We start from the raw sequence: 18,736 nt of genomic DNA on the forward strand, positions 1-18,736 counted from the left end.
ACGTAGAGACCCACAAACTGAAAAGCTTAAAAATCAAAAATTGCAAAGAAAATGAAACATACCCATTGAACGAAAATGCTTAAATTCCATATCCAATTTTGAATGGCTTCTATGTGGACATTCTCCCCTCCCAAATCAAAGATTAACTTATGGCTGAATAGAAGTTTAGCGATTATATATTACAAATCAAAACCAAATCTTACACGAATACCCACAGCAAAATAAATCTGAATTATTAAAAATAAAAATCTAACCCAAATATTGAAATTGAAACCAATCCAATCAAATTACCCAAAACCTAAATGATATTTAACACCTAAGAGATTAGTAGTTTATAAAAGAGATAAGATGAGTAGAGTAGTAAATCAATTACTACTGACTAACCTTTGTCCCGTAGAAAAGGTGAGAAAAAAATGTATTTAGTTAGAATATTATTAAAACACAAAAGAAAAAAAAATCCATTTTCAAAAGAAGATTTACATTTAAATCTTCACTGATCCATATATATTGCAAACAGTATTATAAACCTTTTGTTAAGTTCTAAAAGTTTAGAACAATTGGCAAATCGTGTACACGAATTTGTTTAGATATAGATCCTGGAGCCTATAGGTATTATTAGACAATGCTCAAAGTGATTCAAATCAAGATTCAAGAACATACAAGCTATAGAAATAAGAATTCAGAATCTGCCTAGTTCGACTGATCAAGAGACAGTCTCAACTGATCGAGAGTCGTATCTGCAGAATTTTAATTAAGCCCGAAGCAGTAGTTCAAGCCCAATAGGGATTAGGGTTTCAGATCTACTTCTTCTAGTATATAAAGGAAACCCTAAGCATGTTTTTATAAGGCTTTTTAGAGAGAGAGGAGTGTGTCTCCTTTATATCTAGGGTTTTGTACCCAAAAAGCTTTCTCATGTCATCTATTGGTGTTATTCCTTGAAAAATCTCAAGACCCGGTGTTTTAAAAGTTGCTACCTTCTCTAGTTATCAAAGGTGCTGATGATCTAAACCTTCAAAGATGGTCTCGGAGTCACAAACAAGAGAGTTTGTGTTGATAAACCTTTGTGTGGAGTTTCAAAGTCACAAGTGTGGGTGCTTGTGTTGTAAAGGCAAGGAAAGAAGTAGTCCGTGAACTTGGAGCTATCATGGGGTCGTGGTAGTAAGTTCTACATATGGTAGCAATAGGATGTTAGTGGTCTAAATCTTATTTTAAACTTCAATTCTTTCTAGTGGATTTGCTTTTTATCTTGAGGATAGCTAGGTTAAATACTCTTCAGGTTTTTTACTGGTTTGGTTTTCTTGGGTCATCATATCATTGTTTTATTTACTTTTTTGTTGCTTTGCATGATATGATTATTTTGTTTTAACCTAGATCTGAATAATAAACCTAAGTATTCACTTGGTTAATTAATTAGGTTAAACAATCTAGTTTACAGGGATCTAAACATTTTCTGTAAGCTTTCTATAAATGTTGAAGTAGAAAAACTACTAAGCACTATAGTTGTTGTTCAAAAAAGATGCATCTAAGACCTATAGCCACGTTTTTTAAAACGTTGGTATAGACCAATTGGGTCTATTGCTACGATGCAATGCTGACACTACAAAATGGCACTATAGAAAATGAGGGTATAGCTCAAAGGATCTATATCTGCGTTTTTAGGAGCTATAGCCGTGTTTTAAAAATTCAGATATAGACATGTTTTTTCGTCTACACTAAGCCAGCAAGTCTTAGATGTCTTCCATCATAGCTATTATTTGCTAAGGCAAAGCTCCTTTCTTAGAAATATCTCCCCTACTAATCTTTATCATCAATTGAGGAAATAATTCAATGGAAACCTCTCAAAGATAAAGATTTGAACTTTTTTTTTTCTTTCAAATAAAACTAAAAAAAAGAGTTATCTGGCAGCCTAGAAAACAAAATGGGTAATAGTGATTTTAAGTGATTCTTGTGAATTGGGGTTCGTCTGTATGTCGTAAAACAACCGAAAACCACAGGAGGCAACATGTCAAACACATATGTTTCTATAGGCCTTCTAAGCATCTTTGGTGTCTCCCTCTACATGCTGAACCAAAACAGAAACTCCTGTAGTAAAATTTCAAGGCATCCATGTTAATTTGTTTTAAAGAGGGAAAAAAGAAATCCCAGAAAAAATATTCCCAGCAAGAGTGAGTGGGAAGTTTTGTCAAACGAATGATGTGCATATTTCAAAAGGAAAGGAAAAGAATGTTACTTGCTACGAATTTATAAACTACTCCATACTCATTCCTACATTGTTCAAAATAACTCAAGACTCATAGTAGAGGTTGTGGATATCTGCAATATAAGGAATATATACTTCATCTTGCGGAGAATTGTGCTAACAAAAAATACCTCAAAATGAAGGGAAAAAACAAACAAAATTACAGAGAGGGATGAACCTTAGTGAGAATCATATCCAAAGGACCTACCCCTGCTTTTGAATCTCCAATCTCTGTAAGAAGGTTGGAATTTTAGAAGGATAGAAAATAATAATACTAATAATAATAATAGATCTTTTGAAAAAAAAAAATCACTTAATTTTAAAGTGGTTTAATAAGGGTATAGAATAGATTAATAGATCTTCACTCAGCAAGAATTAGTAAAAAAATTATAGAAAAATAAAGTGACAGTGGACAAAAATGATAGACTAGAAGTAGTGATGGTCATGAACGTCTCAATTGTGTGGACTTGCCAGTTGCCATTGCCATTGGTGTTTCGAAATAGAAAGTTGTGTGCGGTTGGTAAAGAGAAACTGTGTTAATTTCCTCTTGTTTTTTTCCTCTAGAATTTTCTCTCTTTGGAACGTCGTTTAACTTAAGAGGATAATGCCCGTTCCATTCCCTTACGTTGATATAAATATTTTGCAGCAAAATTTAGAAAATTAATAGTACAAATGACGCAAAATTGTACTCCAATTATAAATTCTAATTAGATCTTTTCTTAGTGGTCCCTACATAAATTTAAACACATGGAGCAAAATTAGATTCCAATTTCAGATTCTAATTAAGCACTTGAAATGATAATTATGATGTGGTCTCCAATTTTGGAGCCAAAATGTCAGGTTGCAAAATTCAACCCAGTCAATGCCACCATGATCCTCCAATTCAAAGGAAATTATACTATCCCATCGTCCCCTACCTTTCCAAGTGAGCTTCCTTTTTACAAAGACTTACATTCTGCCATAAAATTCTCAAAGCTTTTTAAGAGCAGCAAAGAACATCCAGTAAATGTCCCTTGAAACATAACTACCAGAATTTTTATAACACTTTCCATGAACGATATTGTTTTTCATAACCTTACATCGACAATTGATGCAATGGCTACAAGCACCAATAACATTAGTTGGGCCAACCCAACTATGCTTACTACAGGTTTTTACCTCCTTCCCCTCAATTATTTATTTTTAATATACATGTACATTGCTTTTCTTTGGTTAAGAATAAGGTATGCAGTTTTAATGTCTTTCCCATGCTCCTTTACTATTTCATGTCTTGCCATAGTAGAAACAAATTGTGGGTTTTACTCAAATGACTATGTAGAGACTAATTAATACATGGTCTTTTTTTTTTTTTATAAATTTTTTTTTATGTAATAAATAAACATTTTAATTCTTTTACAATAATATAAGGATCCTATCCATTTAACATTAGCCCAGCCCTTAAAAAATTTGAAACAAAACCAATTTGACATCAAATCATTCCATCAAATTGCCCCCCCCCCCCCCCCCCCGCCCAAAAAAAAAAAAACCCTAATATAGAGAGAGGCACAAGTACAGAGACATGAGGCAAAGGGAATGAAGACTGAAACCAAAAACGCAACAGCACCGCATGGCACGTCTGTAGCAAATCTGCTTCAGAGAGAGACCAAGAAAGCTCCAGCACGGTATTTCCCTCTCTCATCTTTGTTGAGCATAGGTAGAGCCTCTTTTCTCTCAATCTCTGTCTCTAACTCTCTCCTCTCTTTTTCAATAGAAGATGGGGAACTCTTTTTTTTTTTTTGTTTTGGTTGCTAAATGAAGAATCACTGTTTCTGTTTCTATATCAATACTTTAACTCTCTTTTACTGTTTGGAGTTTGGACCCATGTATTGGGTATTTTTTATTTTTATATTATTTTATGAACTACCCATCTGGTGATTTTGTTTTTTTGTTTTTATTTATTTTTATTTTTATTTATTTATTTATTTTAAAGCATATGCCCGTATGAATAAAGGAGCAACAATACCAATGAATAGAGGAGCAACAAATAATTAATGGTTGTGCTTGTCTTTTAATGTGTGTGTGTGTGTTTTGTTTTTTTGTTTTTTTTTGTTTTTAATTTTTAGTTGAGATGTTTTGAAATTTCAATGGTTAGTTGTTAGTATTTAGTAAAGTTTGTTGATTGTAGTGTTATGCTACGTGCGTAGTGTTGTTATGTGCTTTTTTTTTTAACTTCGCCCCCCTAACTTGAACTTTTGGCTCCATCCCTGCACATTAAGCATATACAAGGGTGATCTAGGTTATGTTAACAACTACAAGGTAACTCAATTATGAACTATTTCTTTAAGGGTATAACTCAAATGTGGTTAGTGTTTTTTCTTGGATTTCACAGATGTACCAATAGAACCATGAAATTGAAAAAATGGATAAGCCTTGAAATGAAGAGGATCCTTTTTAGTGGGGTTATGATTTAACTTAGAAATGCTTAAAAAAAAAAAAAAAAACATTATTTTGTTATGGACTTTCCAAAAGATTGTAATATGAGTATCGTACTAGTGTACTGCCATAGATGCCTATATATTTGGGAAATTGATTAAATTAAAACTTTCATGCAGGAACATTAGTGCGGTTTACACTACAGATTTCCTAGACCTGCTCCCATCTTATTTTAACTTCACAGGTGACGATTTTCCATATACGCTAACAGAAATTGGGACCAAGGTGAAGTTGTTAAATTATAATGAAGCAGTTGAGATTTTTTTCAAGGTACCACTTTGTTGGAAGGCTTGGGGCTTCATCCAATGCATTTGCATGGTATAGCTTCTACATGATTGGATCAGATTTTGGGATTTATGACAATGTAACCGACCCTAAAAGTTTTTATTTGGTTGATTCGGTTCAAGTGAATACCTTCTCAGTTCCTAGGAAAGGATGGCTTGCTAGTAGATTTGTAGCAAAAAATCCAGGTATGTAATGTCTCTATAACTTACATATTAATTAGTTTTTGTTATTCTAAAAGGAAATGCTTGTGGGATTAAAATATATACTTTGGTTCAAGATCTTGAAACCAACAACCTGATTTACAAATAAAGATTTAAAAAAAGAATTTAAAGGGAAAAGTTGGTATTGAACTGTACAAAGCAATTGCATGCATGTAAGAACTGTTATGTCCTTTATTTTTATTGTAAAGAATGGGGACACGGCTGAGACAAGTATTCGCAAACCCCCTCCTAAATTGCCTCCATGCGAAGCTTCATTTAGATCGTGGCTCCAATACATCGATGGATTGCTTGTAATACAGCACTTAGAAACCCTGTATTTAGGTGGGAATCATGTAAGGGTAGTGTGTGAGAGAGTGTGAAGAAATGCTCAAGACTGTGCAGTGAAGCAGGGACTCGCGGCTGGATCTCGCGGGAGGCTCGCGACTTACAAGCCGCCAAAAGTTGCACACGTGCAGAGCATGTAGGGGAGCTAAACAATCATGCCAGCTGGAGCACTATAGGACAAAAATTCAGACTGACCATTCAGTTAGCTCGCGGCTTGAACTCGCGACTCAGTCAAGTCGCGAGGTCAAGTCGCCAGCCAGCCCTGTTTTGAAAAAACTGACTCTTCACATTCCATTCTCACACCAGTATAAATACTCCTCATTCCCACAAAATATTTGTGGCTATTCAGAAAGAAAAACCCTAAGAGAGGTTTCTTCAAAACACCCACCCAATTAGAGAGAGCTACTCATTCTTAGAGAGAAATCTTTGTAGTCTCTTTTTATTCCCTCTCTCATTGTAATACCTATTGAGAGGAGATTTCTATCCAAACACTACCCACACCCATTTAGAGTGTTGAGTGTTTTTGGAGTTTTGGGAAGCATTGGAAGATGCCAAGGATGGCGGATGCTATGGATTATAGCGGAATCCGGTAAGCTAGAAAAGAAAAAGGTTCGGCGCAACCTCGTTAGAGCAAGAAACTTAGAGGGCTTAGGTACATCGAGTAGATTAGGCTTGGAGAGTTTATTGCTGTTCATGTATCCCAACTACATTTTCTAGTGGATTATTGACCGTTTGGACGGCGGCGGAGAGGTTTTACGCCGAGGGCTTCGGTTTCCTCTTCGACAACACATCGTGTGTTGTCCTTGTGTTTTCATCTTTCTTCCCTTTATCTTTGCCTTTTATTTTCTGTTGTGGATGTGATTTTAATTAGCTTAGATTGTTTACCAATTCTGTTTTATAGCTTTTGTTCATTTTCTGCACACTAGTTGTTTGACATAAAACTTGAATTGGTTAATTTGTAAATTGGGGGTCTAAACGTTCAAGGGTGTTTTTACACTATTTGAACTTTCAAGTACCATGAACCACACTGTTGCCTTTCGTCTATTTGTTCTCATTCTAAAGTCAGGCTTGAGCTCTTTCTAGTTTCGTTAATGATAAGGATAGAGAAATTTAATCCTTGTTACAATAGGAATAAGTTTCCCCCAATTAGTCATAGACTCATAGTACAAGTGATGAAGTGAAGCACTATGATACATTGATTCCTTGTTATAGTAATAAATTATTAATCGATTACTTGGTACACAGTTGAAACATATTTTTTTATATTTATATATATAATATGTCGAACCTGCCATTTAAACAAACCATATATTTGCAAATCACAAATACACTATTTCTTTTCACTAGGTAAAAATGGCCAAATACCGTCTTTGGCTAAAGTAATTTGCGTTCAACCACTGTGTAAGAAATAATTTGTAATCTACCATTGTTTGAAACTCGAGTTCTACATAGACTCGAGTTCATGAAAATTAAATTCCAAAAAAAAAAAAAAAAAAAAAGACACAATGGCACAAGCAGACCTGGAATTAAGAAAATATAAAATGCCACTGGAATTCTCTTTCGTTATAATCGAGTTCCACTCATACACTTTCATCAAGCCCTCACCGACTCACTCTCTCTCTAGAACCATCACTCTAGCTCTTTTTGTCTCTTATTGAGGCCAACGCAAGCTATGCTTTCAACGTATGGAAAGATCATGCTGGCCACAGTGATCACTTTCTTCGATGTTGTTGAAGTATAGTTGAAGGAATTTTTGGCTGATAGAGAGAGGGAATATGTACTAAAGGTGAGAAAGACATGGCTTGTGGCATAGGGTACTTGGAAAGAGGTTTGAAAGTTAATCATGTTAGACATCTCTTGTGGGACACGCTTAAGTCTGTTGCCATCTAGAAATATGGACCTTAGTTTTATGGTACGCGCTTAAGTTTGTTAGACATCTCTTTTTAGTTTTATCACATTTTTTAATTAAAATAATTTAGGTTAGTGGAGGCCACCGTGGCAGTTTTTATAAAACTTGAGTTTTTGAAATTCATGTCATATCAAACTTGAGTTCACAAACTCGAGTTTAAAAAAAATAATAAATCCTTAATTATTTCTCAAATAATAGTAGAATACAAATTATTTCAGCTAAAAATGGTATTTGACCATTTTTGCCCTTTTCATATCCAATACATCAAACAACAATGCATTATTGAGAGCTCATTTTAAAGAATCTCATGTTCTAGAATTTTTTGAAAATATGACTCTGGAGTCTGGACCACTAAAATGATTTAGCATATATAGTTGGTTTTTTCCGGTTTTGGTGTTGAAACGCTCAATGATGTCGCTTAGTTGGTTTTTTCCTGTTTTGGTTTTTTCTGGTTTTATTGTTAAACTCAATAATGTCACAAGTTAAAATAACTCACTTCTCTCTTTTCTTTTCTTTCTTTTTTTTTCGTCTTTTTCTGTTTTTTTGGCATCAACCTAATGTTCTGCTTCTAGTGCTCCTAGTAACCACTTTTTGAACAATAACCAACCTTCAACTCAGCTTGCCTGCAGGAATGTTTGGCAATTATATGATACCTTGTGAGAGTTTAGGAAGCGGTTTTTAATTTCTAGTTTTTGCTTTTCCTAGGAGCATAATATTTCAAGTATAAAACGTCGGTGATTTGAGTGATTAGATGGTATTGACTTTTGACAGTTGAAACTAAATATTAATCTTTTTCATTCTTGGAATGTTAGGTTGAATCACGTGCCTTGGTATATATTGTTTAGGCAAAACATATAATTACGTGAATAGTGTATGGAAGTTATTGATGTGACATAAAATTTGAATAACATGTTTCTTAAAAAAAAAAAAAAAAAAAAAAAAGAGAACACGGACGCACAAACCTCGGTATCCAAACGTGGTGTGTTTTATGGTGCCGTTTGGATTCAGCGTTTTCCGCTGAATCCAAGCTGCGTTTTTCCTTTTTTTTCTTTTTTTTTTTTTTTTTTCCTCATTTCACGTGTTTCAGGGACAATAAACACTGTTGTAGTACTGTTTATATACTAAAAAATATTAAAAATGGATCCCACGATACTATTCACACATTTAAAAATTATTTTGCTACAGTATTTTTAGTTTTCAGTTTTCAATTTTAGCAACAATAAGTTCAATCCAAACAAACCCTATGTGTATATAAACTCTCAAAGCACTACGTGAATATCACAAAAGAAACTGGTTTTCAATTCTCAAAAGAGAAAAGAAAAAAGAAACTAGTTTCGTGCTGAAGAGGGCATGAATCCAAAAAAGAAAGAATCGCTGTTTTTGGGCTCTCTGTTTCTTGCTGTACAGTGTCTTTGCATGGTCAAGGGCGATGTTCATTTTTATGACTTTGTTGTAAGTACGAGCTATCGTATAGTTTCCTTCTGTAGTTTTATCTTGAAAATCACAGTTACCGATGAACTACTCTGCTAGCATTAGTTTTCCCTAGCGATTTCTTTTCGTCCAGTAATGGCATGGATTTTGGTTGTGGCTGACGTTTGTTTCTTGGTTCATTCGTTTGTTTGTTTTTTTTTTCACTACCATGAGATGTAGTTGCCATAGTGGTGGCTGTGGCTGATAGAGTTGTGGTGGAGGTGGTTGTAGCTGGTTGCTAAAGTTTTTGTGGGGAATTTTTACTATTATTTTAATCAAAGTGTTGCTAAAATAAAACTATTAATGTTTGATGAATGGTAAAGTGAAATATTAAAATAAAAAACTAGCTTTTTCAGTTGTTAAAAGCTAAAAAATATAACTTTACTAATGTGGATGCTTTAAAGGTGATTTTCTAATACTGTGGGTTTGAAAACACAAGCATAAACTTGCCACCAGAGTTGGAGAGTACAAGCTTGATGTTTTATTCCGTTACATCAATTTATAAGCATATGCTTCTTCTTCTTCTTCTACTTTTACAGCTTACGGAGGAAAACTTCACAAGGTTGTGTAGCACTGAGACCATGTTAGCTGTAAATGGCAGTATTCCTGGGCCAGTAATACGGGTTCACAAAGGAGATACGATGTATGTCAATGTTCATAACCAAGGATATTATGGGGTGACCATTCACTGGTAATCTCTCCTTCTTTCCCAAAATAAACCCGCACGCGTCCATATTTTGTAAAATTATCTTTCATTTAGGTGCGGTTTGGATAGGAATTATTGCATTTGCATTTTGTGTTTTGCATTTTTCTTTTTTTTTTTTCCTCACGCGTTTCAGCTTTTTTAGGAGACAAGAATCACTATTCATGCACTAAAAATTATTAAAAATGAGTTCCACGATACTATTTATATATTTAAAAATTATTTTGCTACAGTGTTTTCAGTTTTTAGTTTCAGCAAAAATAAGTTGTATTCAAACGGATCCTTAATGTGGTTATCATCTCTTTGGGTCGAGGCACTGAATGACACAGACTTAAGGCATATTTGCACATGGTATTTAGTTTGAGTAGTCTATTATACACTCTAACATTCATATTCTCACAAGTACGATGTTCTCCATACTACGGATTTTATTATATAAATTGATGTTGACATCTATATTGAAAATTATAACTATTTAATGTCGGCAAAGTTCTCCAATCCATTCATTATCAAGCCAAATTATTAGGCTTATACAGTAAATATTTATAGCAACTTTATCATTTCCCTTCTCATAAATATGAGTCTTGAGGATTTGCAAACCTAGGAATGCAACCATGCCCATATATATTTTTTATGACATTTTCTAAGAATAAAATATTTTCATATTAAACCGGTTAAATTACCATTTTATTTATAACAGAAGCACTGCCTAACAAGATTGACAACCTTAAATGATATTATGATTCTTATAGGCATGGTATAAAGCAACCAAGAAATCCATGGTCAGATGGCACAAACTACATCACACAATGTCCTATTGAACCAGGATCAAACTTCACCTATGAGGTCATTCTTTCCACAGAGGAGGGAACACTTTGGTGGCATGCTCACAGTGATTGGACACGAGTCGGTGTTCATGGTGCTATTGTTATCTTGCCTGCTATTGGAACCACTTATCCATTTCCCAAAGCAAATGACGAAGAGATCATAATACTTGGTATGTTAATATTTTTATCCATTCCTCAAATTTTAGCTAAACTAACCCAACTCTACTTTTACTAGTTTAGCTATTTATTTTTTCATACACATATATCAAACTCAAAGCTTAGTTTCTTACTTCATTTAAATATTTATTTTCTTTCTCTCTTCTCCATCCTCAGCATATATTTATTGTAATGTTAAAATGGCCACACAAACGTAAGTGCTCTAAGGTAAAATATATATATATATATATATATATGTGTGTGTGTGTGTGTGTTCTTGAAATAAGAATCTCAAATAGTTTTAAATGCAAAATATAATTGGCTTAAAATCTTTTACTTGTTTTTTGGGGTGTCTATTATTAATACGGAGAAGGGAGGACTTGAAGGCGCTAGTGGCGGTGAGTGAGGGAATGGTGGTAATATTGGCTCACCTTGGGCCTCTTGTGGCGTCCCTTTCAACATCAAAACAAGGTGAGATCTATAATCATCCTTTAGAGGAGGTTACCAGATTTCTCACCAATGATGAGTGGAGGTGAAGGGTGGCACCACTGGTGTGGTACCGTCGCTAGTCTGGCTTAGGCAAATATGAGAGAAGAAAAGAAAAGTGTGAGAGAGGAATGAAAATAGGTGAGTGTGAGAGTGAGAGTCAATTGGGTGTGATGGAGTGAGATTTTTGTAAAATGCTTTACACTTGTTTTTGTGGTAAAACATTCTACAAGTTTTTACGTGTAAAGTTTTAGTCAAAGGAAAATATTTTACAACTTTGAATACATTTTACATGCAAACAAATACTTGAAAATGAGAAAATATTTTACTTCAAACAATAGAGTATACATTTTATTAAAATATCAAATTTTCTTAATTTTTTAAAATAATTTCTTTCTTCACACACAACAACAACACTCATTCACTCTCTTTTTTCATTCTCGGGATATATAAGAACAAAATAAAAAATAAATGCAAAATGAATAGTGTCAATATAAATTTACACGGTTATTATATCAATAATACATATTTGCACAATTTTGACTTGTATGATATGGGTAATTTTTGGACAAAAATGTGTTAATTTGACACATTTTTCTATTATACACCATTTGATATAAGTGATCTTAACAATTTATATTTACTTTCTAATCTGATTAGGTGAGTCATGAGTGTCATCTTTTTAGTTTTTCTTCTACCTTGAAAGAGGACTTGATGGAGACATGAAAGAATTCAGTAAAGAAAATAAAAGAGAGATAATATGATAAAGCTAATATGTGAGATTTTTAAGCATTAGCTTTGGAGGTGTAAATCCTCCCTAGTTGCTATTTTAAATTCACACATGCCCAAAACCACAAACATTCGAGTTGGCATATCTTAAAATTTTTTACACATTGCTACAGTAAATGAGTATCAATAGCAACTACAAATTTGTGTCGATAAAAATAAAATGGATTATTTTATTTCCTCTCACACTCTTTCTTCACTGTCTGTGATCTCCCTCTCTATCATACTTTGCCAGTCTCTCTCTCAATACTTAACCCATGTGACTCTCTCTCTCTCCTCATGCCGCTAAACACAACACTCTACCCACTTTTCTATTCTCTTGCCTCCTTTTCTACCACCGTCAAATCGAATGTTTGTGGTTCAATCTTGCTTCTGATGGTTGGGTTGTGGTGGTAAAGATGTTGGGTTTTGGTGGTTTGTGGTGTTGGGTTTTGATAGTGGTGGTGGTAGTGGTGTTTGGTTTTGTCCAATTTGATTTGTGGTGGTTTTGATGGAGGTTTGCAATGATTGGTTCCTTTTGATCTAGGTATGTTTTTGTTTTTATATAGATGTGTTGATGATTGTGATTATTGATGGATGGTTGGTGGCTTCTGATGGTTGTGGTGGTGGTGGGTTGTAATGGTTGTTGTGGCTGAGTTTTTATTTTTTTACTATGGGATTTGTTTTGGGATGGGTTTTGTGTTGGGGGTTTCACCAAATCAAGGAGTAATAATGAAAGAACAAAGTGAACACATCAAGTAAATAGAAATTAGTGATTGACTTGGAGGCAGAATTGAATATTATCCTTAGACAATATTTGTCCCCATATGCAAATTTCTAAAGAGTTTCTACAAACTTGTTCACAGGATACAACCAAGTTTATTGAGTTCTACAAATAGCAATTTTGGAGAATACCCACAAGATTTCTTGTGTTTCTTTAAACTTACAATTTTTGGAGAGATAGTCTATTTTTCAAGTGAACATTAACCTCTATTTATACCTATAGGGTTATAACCCTTCAAAAGGTATGTATGGAGAGTTACAATGCCTCATAAAATCATTTACAAGATTTAAAACATTTCCCAACGTTCAAAACAGTTACCACAAATTCTACAAAAACTGTTTTTACGTGGCTTGATTGATCGAGAGGAATCGAGCATCAATTGAGTCAGGTAGAAGCTTCAGATCAATCTTCTTGATCAATTCAATCGATTGAGCAAAAGCTTTGACCGATCAAGAAACCTTTCTCACTGCTTCGATCGTTCAATATAAAGTCTTGATTGATTGAACATCCTGAAACTTGAATTTTCAGAAAGAAAATTACAGATCTTGAAATTCCATTTTATTCATTTTACAAATGAATACTCCAATCTTATATCATTATTACAACCTATCATTGTATATATCTATATATACAACATTTTGTGGGTTGGTGGTGGTGGGGATTGTTTCTTTTTTTGTGTGGTTCATGGTGGATTTGTGGTGGTTCTTGGAGAGAGAGAGAGAGAGAGAGAGAGAGAGAGAGAGAGAGAGAGAGAGAGAGAGAGAGAGAGAGAGAGAGAGAGAGAGAGATAATAAATTTTTTTTTTTTAATGAAGTGGTGAAAAAATAAAAATTAGGATGTTGGATGTATTGTAAAGTGGTACAGTATAATAGTAAACTAACATTTTAGACAATAAAATAGACATTTTTATGCAAACCTGAACGCCCAGGGGATAAAAATATAAAGTTGAGATTTTTTTCCCCTCTTTCTGGTCTCAATACGTTGTCCTAATTAATGCGAGATGGTGAACAATTGCTGTGGCTGTTGGGGTTGATAACCAGAGAATGATGTATGGGAGAAGACAAAACTTAGAACTAAACTCTTGTGTGCCACAACTCTGAGAAACAGTACCAACAAGCTAACAATAACAATGAATTTACTTGGAATTCATACTTAAAATTCAAATGAGATAAATATTTTGTTTCCAAAATAGGTAAATTGCTAGAAAAAGACAGTTCAGTTATGAATGCTATTCATATTTTAAAACACAATAAATAAATAAAAAATCTTCACCTTCTCATAGTCTAGACAAAGTAAAAGAAAATTTTTATCGTGATAATATGATAAAAAAAAAAAAATTATGCTACAAAAAAAAAGACTTAAAGTTATGAGCAGCATAATCTTCTTTGTAATAAAAAAAAAAAAAGTGAACTAATAAATAAATTTCAAATTTTGGAAAAAAAAATTAATTCCTAAATGTTATTTTGATTTTTGGCATACGTGGTGTAATAATTAAACCTATATAAGAATCTGTTATTTATTTAGTAAAACACAATTACTTTTATCGTTCAAAATCATTTTGGTCTCAATATATAACTGCTATACTTACTAGGTAAATCAATAATAAAATGTTAAGCATATTTATGATTCAATTTTATTGAGCATGCAGGTTCGTTGTACAGAGGAAATTTAAAATCTTCGTTGGATGAGGATCTACACTCTGGTATTGACTTGCCACATTCTGTTGCTTACACTATAAATGGCGAACCAGGAGATTTGTGCCCATGCTCTAAAGGTATGATTGTAGATTTTGAATTTTGGACTTCAGGCATAGCGCATACCTTGTTAGATCATACTGTGAAAATAAGATATATTTTGCCATTTCACCTATTGGAATCCTAAATAAAGTGTAGGTTCCATATTAATTTATACTAGTCTCGTCACATGTGCTTTGCATGTGTAATAAGGTTTTTTTTTTTTTTTGGGCTTATATGTTTTACTCATGATAGTTTTATTTTATTTTTTATTTTAACAAGAAATTGTATTAGTATTTAATTATTAATGTGAAAGAGAAATGTGGAGGTGGGAAGAAAATAGTTTAGTGATAAAAAAAAATGCTACGTTTGTGGAAAATTAAGCAATTTTATTTAATTTTTTTTTTCAAAAAAGAAGAAATTGTATTAGTATTTGACAACTAACGTGAGAGAGAAATGTGGATGTGAGAAAAAAAAAACTATTATTATTATTTTTTTAATTTAGCTAAAAATTGGAAGTTTTTAAATTACTAATTTTACATATCTAATCATATGATTTAAGCCTTAGAAATGGATGAATTTGAGGGTATTTTGGGCATCTAAATTAAGAATTATAAACAGGAGAAACCCTTTAAATAGTAGTATAGATATAACAATAATTTGAGTTATTTTATTTATTTATTTTTTTTTGAGAATCAACCATTTGAGTTAATGTGGATATAATAATATTTTGTAATAAAAAATTATAAGCATTATTATTTATTTATATTAAAAAAAACTAACATTGAGCTATAATCTTAATGTTGTAGAAACAACATACCGTTGGATGGTTGAATACGGCAAGACCTATCTTGTTCGACTTGTCAACGCTGCTGTGTCTGTCGATCTATTCTTCGCAGTTGCTCAACACAACCTCACAGTTGTTGGAACAGATGCACATTATACCAAACCCATAAACACTAGTTACATCATGATAAGCCCAGGACAAACAATGGATATCCTACTCACAACAAATCAGAGTCTTGGCCATTATTATATTGCTGCTCGACAATTTTGGAGCCAAGATGCCCCGGCTACATTATTTGACCCAGTCAATGCCACCATGATCCTCCAATATAAAGGCAATTATACTATCCCATCGTCCCCTACCTTTCCAAGTAATCTTCCCTTTTACAAAGACTTGCGATCTGCCATAACATTCACAAATCTTTTTAAGAGCTTAGCAAACAAAGATTATCCTGTAAATGTCCCCCTAAACATAACTACCAGAATGTTTATAACACTTTCCATGGGCGGCATTATTTTTCATAACCTTACATCAACACTTGAAGCAAAGGCTACAAGCGCCAATAACATAAGTTGGTCCAACCCAACTACAGATGTATTGCTTGCTTACTACAGGTTTTTCCGTCTTTCTCTCATTTAATTATTTAAAATATACATTGCTTTTCTTGGGGAATAAGGTTGTCAGTTTTAATGTCTTTCCCATGCTCCTTTATGATTTCATGTCTTGCCCTGTGGGTTTTACTCAAAGACCATGTAGAAAAAAATAGATAGTAATACATGGTTATCTTACATTTGTAGAACCGAATATGAGTGAAGTGTGAAAGAAGGCTTGGACTTTCTCTTACAATAATAACAAGATCATATCCATTTCAAATTCGGTCCATTTTTTCTTGTATGCCTAAGATTGATTGGATATTGGTTGAATCTGCCTTGTGGGGTGTGCATTGAGTTTTGCATCAGGTATATGCTGAGGAAATGGTTTTCTTAAACTAAAAGAAGCCTCAATTGTGAACTAATTATTTTAGGGTATAGCATTGATGTGGTTAGCACTTTTACTAGCATAGCGTAGATATGGTTATCATTTTTGCTTGAATAGCATTGATGTACCAATAGAACCATGAAATCGAGAGGATTCTTTTCGGTAATGTTATGATATAGCTTATAGATTCTTTTTATAAAAAAGAAATTAAAAATACACTATTTTTGAAATGGACTTACAAAAGATTGTATTCATTAATAACTAGTTATCAACATTCTAACATGAGTATCGTACTATCATAGATGCCTATATGTTTGGAAAATGGATTAAATTAAGACTTCCGTGCAGGAACATTAGTGGGGTTTACACTACAGATTTCCCAGACCAGCCCCCATCTTATTTTAACTTCACAGGAGACGATTTTCCATATACCTTAACAGAACTTGGGACCAAAGTGAAGGTGTTGAATTATAATGAAGCAGTTGAGATGGTTTTTCAAAGTACCAATTTGGTGGAAGGCGCAGGGCTTCATCCAATGCATTTGCATGGGCATAGCTTCTATGTGGTTGGATCAGGTCCTGGGATCTATGACAATGTAACCGACCCAAAAAGTTTTAATCTGGTTGATCCGGTTGAAGTGAATACCTTCGGAGTTCCTAAGGAAGGATGGCTTGCCATTAGATTTGTGGCAAACAATCCAGGTATGCAATGTCTCTATAACGTAAATATTAATTAGTTTTAGTTATTCTAAAAGGAAATGCATATGGGCTTAAAATATATACTTTGGTTCAAGATCTTGCAACCAACAACCTGACTAGCAAATAATAATAATTTTAAGGGAGAAGTTGGGATCAATTGATTCATACCTTTTGTGAAGCATACTCCATACATAGCAATTGCATGCATGTAAGAACAGTTAGGTCAACCCGTTTATGAAACTGATTGGACACGTTATAAGTGTAACTATAATCATGTGGCTCTAGTTGGTTGGCATATATATTTTGGATGCTAACATCAATCATATTTGGCAGGTGTGTGGTTTTGGCATTGTCATTTGGATAGACATATGACGTGGGGTATGTCTTCTGTTTTTATTGTAAAGAATGGGGACACGACTGAGACAAGTATTCGCAAGCCCCCTCCTCAAATGCCTCTATGCGATGCTTCATTTAGATTGCGGCTCGAAAACATTGATGGATTGGATCAAGGAAAAGAAAATTAACCAATTTTTAGTTAAATGCATTCATCTAAATGCATTTCATCTACTTATGTACTATTTGTTTATTATTTAGACTCCTATAAACTTCTATTGGGATTAGTACCCTAAAATCCTATTATATGCCATGTATGACATTATGTATGATATTATGTTGTGGTTAATAAAATTGTTTTATTATTATCTAAAATAATGGTAACATGAATATTTGGATATTATCATATAGTCCATGAGATGTGTACGTTTTTAGACCCCTTAAAATACAACCAGATTAACCTAAGTAATTAGCTAAGTGATTACTTAGTCAAATTATCAAGTCTAGGTTAACACACATATATCATATTATTGTAAAGTGCAGAAAATAAAAAACACAACAATATGATAACCCAGGAAAACCAAATCGGTAAAAAACCTGAGAAAGATTTAACCTAACTATCCTCAAGGTAAAACTGAATCTACTATGAAAGAATTGAAGTTTACACAATAGCGATTTGGACCACTAACCTCCTATTGCAATGTCTCTATAACGTAAATATTAATTAGTTTTAGTTATTCTAAAAGGAAATGCATGTGGGCTTAAAATATATACTTTGGTTCAAGATCTTGCAACCAACAACCTGACTGGCAAATAATAATAATTTTAAGGGAGAAGTTGGGATCAATCGATTCATACCTTTTGTGAAGCATACTCCATACATGGCAATTGCATGCATGTAAGAACAGTTAGGTCAACCCGTTTTTGAAACTGATTGGACACGTTAAAAGTGTAACTATAATCATGTGGCTCTAGTTGGTTGGCATATATATTTTGGATGCTAACATCAATCATATTTGGCAGGTGTGTGGTTTTGGCATTGTCATTTGGATAGACATATGACGTGGGGTATGTCTTCTGTTTTTATTGTAAAGAATGGGGATACGACTGAGACAAGCATTCGCAAACCCCCTCCTCAATTGCCTCAATGCGAATCTTCATTTAGATTGCGGCTCGAAAACATTGATGGATTGGATCAAGGAAAAGAAAATGAACCAATTTTTAGCTAAATGCATTCATCTAATTGCATTTCATCTACTTACATACTATTTGTTTGTTATTTATGTTAGGATATGTGCCTTTTAAATCTTATTGTATGATGCCACGTATGACATTATGTATAGCATTATGTTTTATGTAAGAAATTTGTTTTATTATTATCTAAAATATTGGTAACATGAATATATGGACATTATCATATAATCCATGAGATGCATAATATGTGATTTAGTCACAGAAAATATAAATTACAAGTTCTTTGTAGACTCAAAATTTTAATTCGTAGTCGATGACAAAATTGGACATTTCATCTGCGAAGACTATAACATATAAACTAAGATGATTTGT

At 33.3% G+C, this 18,736-nt stretch overlaps 1 protein-coding gene across 2 annotated transcripts; it reads left to right on the forward strand.

Annotated features, from left to right (window-relative positions):
• The first annotated feature begins 8,725 nt into the window (after positions 1-8,725).
• Positions 8,726-18,481, forward strand: LOC126713537 (laccase-14-like). 2 transcript variants are annotated; one of them, XM_050413294.1, is made up of 7 exons: positions 8,726-8,902; positions 9,460-9,611; positions 10,376-10,620; positions 14,290-14,415; positions 15,184-15,775; positions 16,488-16,840; positions 18,194-18,481. In XM_050413294.1, exons 1-7 carry the CDS (start codon positions 8,801-8,803, stop codon positions 18,397-18,399), a joined length of 1,776 nt encoding a protein of 591 aa, XP_050269251.1. In that variant the 5' UTR covers positions 8,726-8,800; the 3' UTR covers positions 18,400-18,481. The 2 variants fall into 2 exon arrangements, with proteins under 2 accessions (XP_050269251.1, XP_050269252.1); XM_050413295.1 differs by lacking the exon at positions 18,194-18,481 and adding an exon at positions 17,171-17,502 and having other exon boundaries at positions 8,729-8,902.
• The last annotated feature ends 255 nt before the right edge of the window (positions 18,482-18,736 follow it).

Source organism: Quercus robur, chromosome 2, assembly GCF_932294415.1.
Source record: "Quercus robur chromosome 2, dhQueRobu3.1, whole genome shotgun sequence".
NCBI classification, from domain to species: domain Eukaryota; kingdom Viridiplantae; phylum Streptophyta; class Magnoliopsida; order Fagales; family Fagaceae; genus Quercus; species Quercus robur.